Consider the following 1,250-nt stretch of genomic DNA (forward strand, 5'->3'; position numbering starts at 1 on the left):
CGCGCCGGCCTCACTGCAGCAGCCGTCGAGGCCTGAAAACATAAAACCAGAGAAAAGAAAGAAGAAGGGAAGGCGGGGACGGCCCATGCCAGGGAGGAGATGGGGGATGCTCTGGCTACAGGGCAGGAGAGGGAGGACGGGGTGGGATATGGAGGGAGGGACGGAAATCGGGAGCCAAAGAAAAAGAACAAACTACGAGTCTAAAATGTGGTGCAAGCGCCCTACGCGGCTGTCCGCTAGCATGGCATAATGTCCGGAGCAGCCCAGAGAGGGAGTCACATCAGGTCTACACAGATTTGCCTTTCCATATATACAACCTCTACTGGAGTTAACAGCTGAAATTGAGATTTTTTGTGTCGGTTCCTCTGGCCTCGGTTGCCGGTTTTTTTTAATGCTGGAGCCCGTCCTCCCCGCCTCGCCGGCGCCGGGCACATGCAGCCCTTGCCTGGCTTGCCTTGGGGATCAAAAGGGTTTGGAGGTCTGCTTGAAGATGAAGCCTCTATGGGCCAGTGTCTTCATGATGTTGGCGATGTTCTTACAGTCGTCTGTGGAGAGAGCACAGAGGTGCCAGGTTAGAGCCACGATCTGACTGGGAGCTGTCGGATCAAGCTCCCAGTCCCACGCCAGGGCTTTGCCCGGAGCTGCACGGCCCCCCGCGTCCCCCTTTGGGGCACACAAGCCCCTGTATCCCCACCAGTCCAGGCACTCTGTCCCAAGTGCCTTACAGTGGTGTGGGGCGAGTGCGGGGTCCCCGGCTCCCCGGCACTGGCCACTTGCATCCCGGTACGGCCCCGCGCTGCACTGGGACGGCATCGCCCAGGCTGCTGGCTGACACATCCCTGGATCCTCCAGGCCGGTGCTTGCCCCACAGCCCATGGGGAGCTGGTGGATGGGGAAGGCAGCGTTCCTGCAAGCTGGACCCATGCTGGCCCCCAGCTCTTGGCCAGCAGCTGCTTCCCTGCAAGCCCAGCCTCCTCTTCCAGCACCCCTGTCCCTCGGTGGCACTGGCCAGCAAAGGGGCTGTCCCCGCACCAGGATGGGGATGGCAGGTGATGCCGGAGCTGCCCTTCACCAGCCAAGCAGGGTCCTCTCCTTCCCCTCACCCTCCTCAGGCAGGGGCTGTGTAGCACCTGGCTCTCTCTGCTTGCCACCGTGGTTTGGGATCGTCCCCATCCCCGCCAGAGCCACCCCTTGGTGCTGCCCCGTGCCCACTGGCCCCAGGATGGCAGGCAGCGGGTGGCCGGGCTGGT

General features: G+C 62.4%; 1 protein-coding gene across 1 annotated transcript in view; it reads right to left on the reverse strand.

Moving 5' to 3' along the window:
* Nucleotides 1–10: 10 nt before the first annotated feature.
* Nucleotides 11–1,250, reverse strand: part of ERI3 (ERI1 exoribonuclease family member 3) — a 132,524-nt gene continuing 131,284 nt past the window's right edge. The window contains exon 7 of the mRNA XM_009287293.2: nucleotides 11–545. Coding sequence (XP_009285568.1) covers nucleotides 463–545 — 83 coding nt within the window. The 3' untranslated portion in view covers nucleotides 11–462. The remainder of the gene's footprint in view (nucleotides 546–1,250) is intronic.

The sequence above is a fragment of the Aptenodytes forsteri genome, unplaced genomic scaffold (assembly GCF_000699145.1).
Source record: "Aptenodytes forsteri isolate BGI_AS27 unplaced genomic scaffold, ASM69914v1 Scaffold119, whole genome shotgun sequence".
NCBI lineage: Eukaryota > Metazoa > Chordata > Aves > Sphenisciformes > Spheniscidae > Aptenodytes > Aptenodytes forsteri.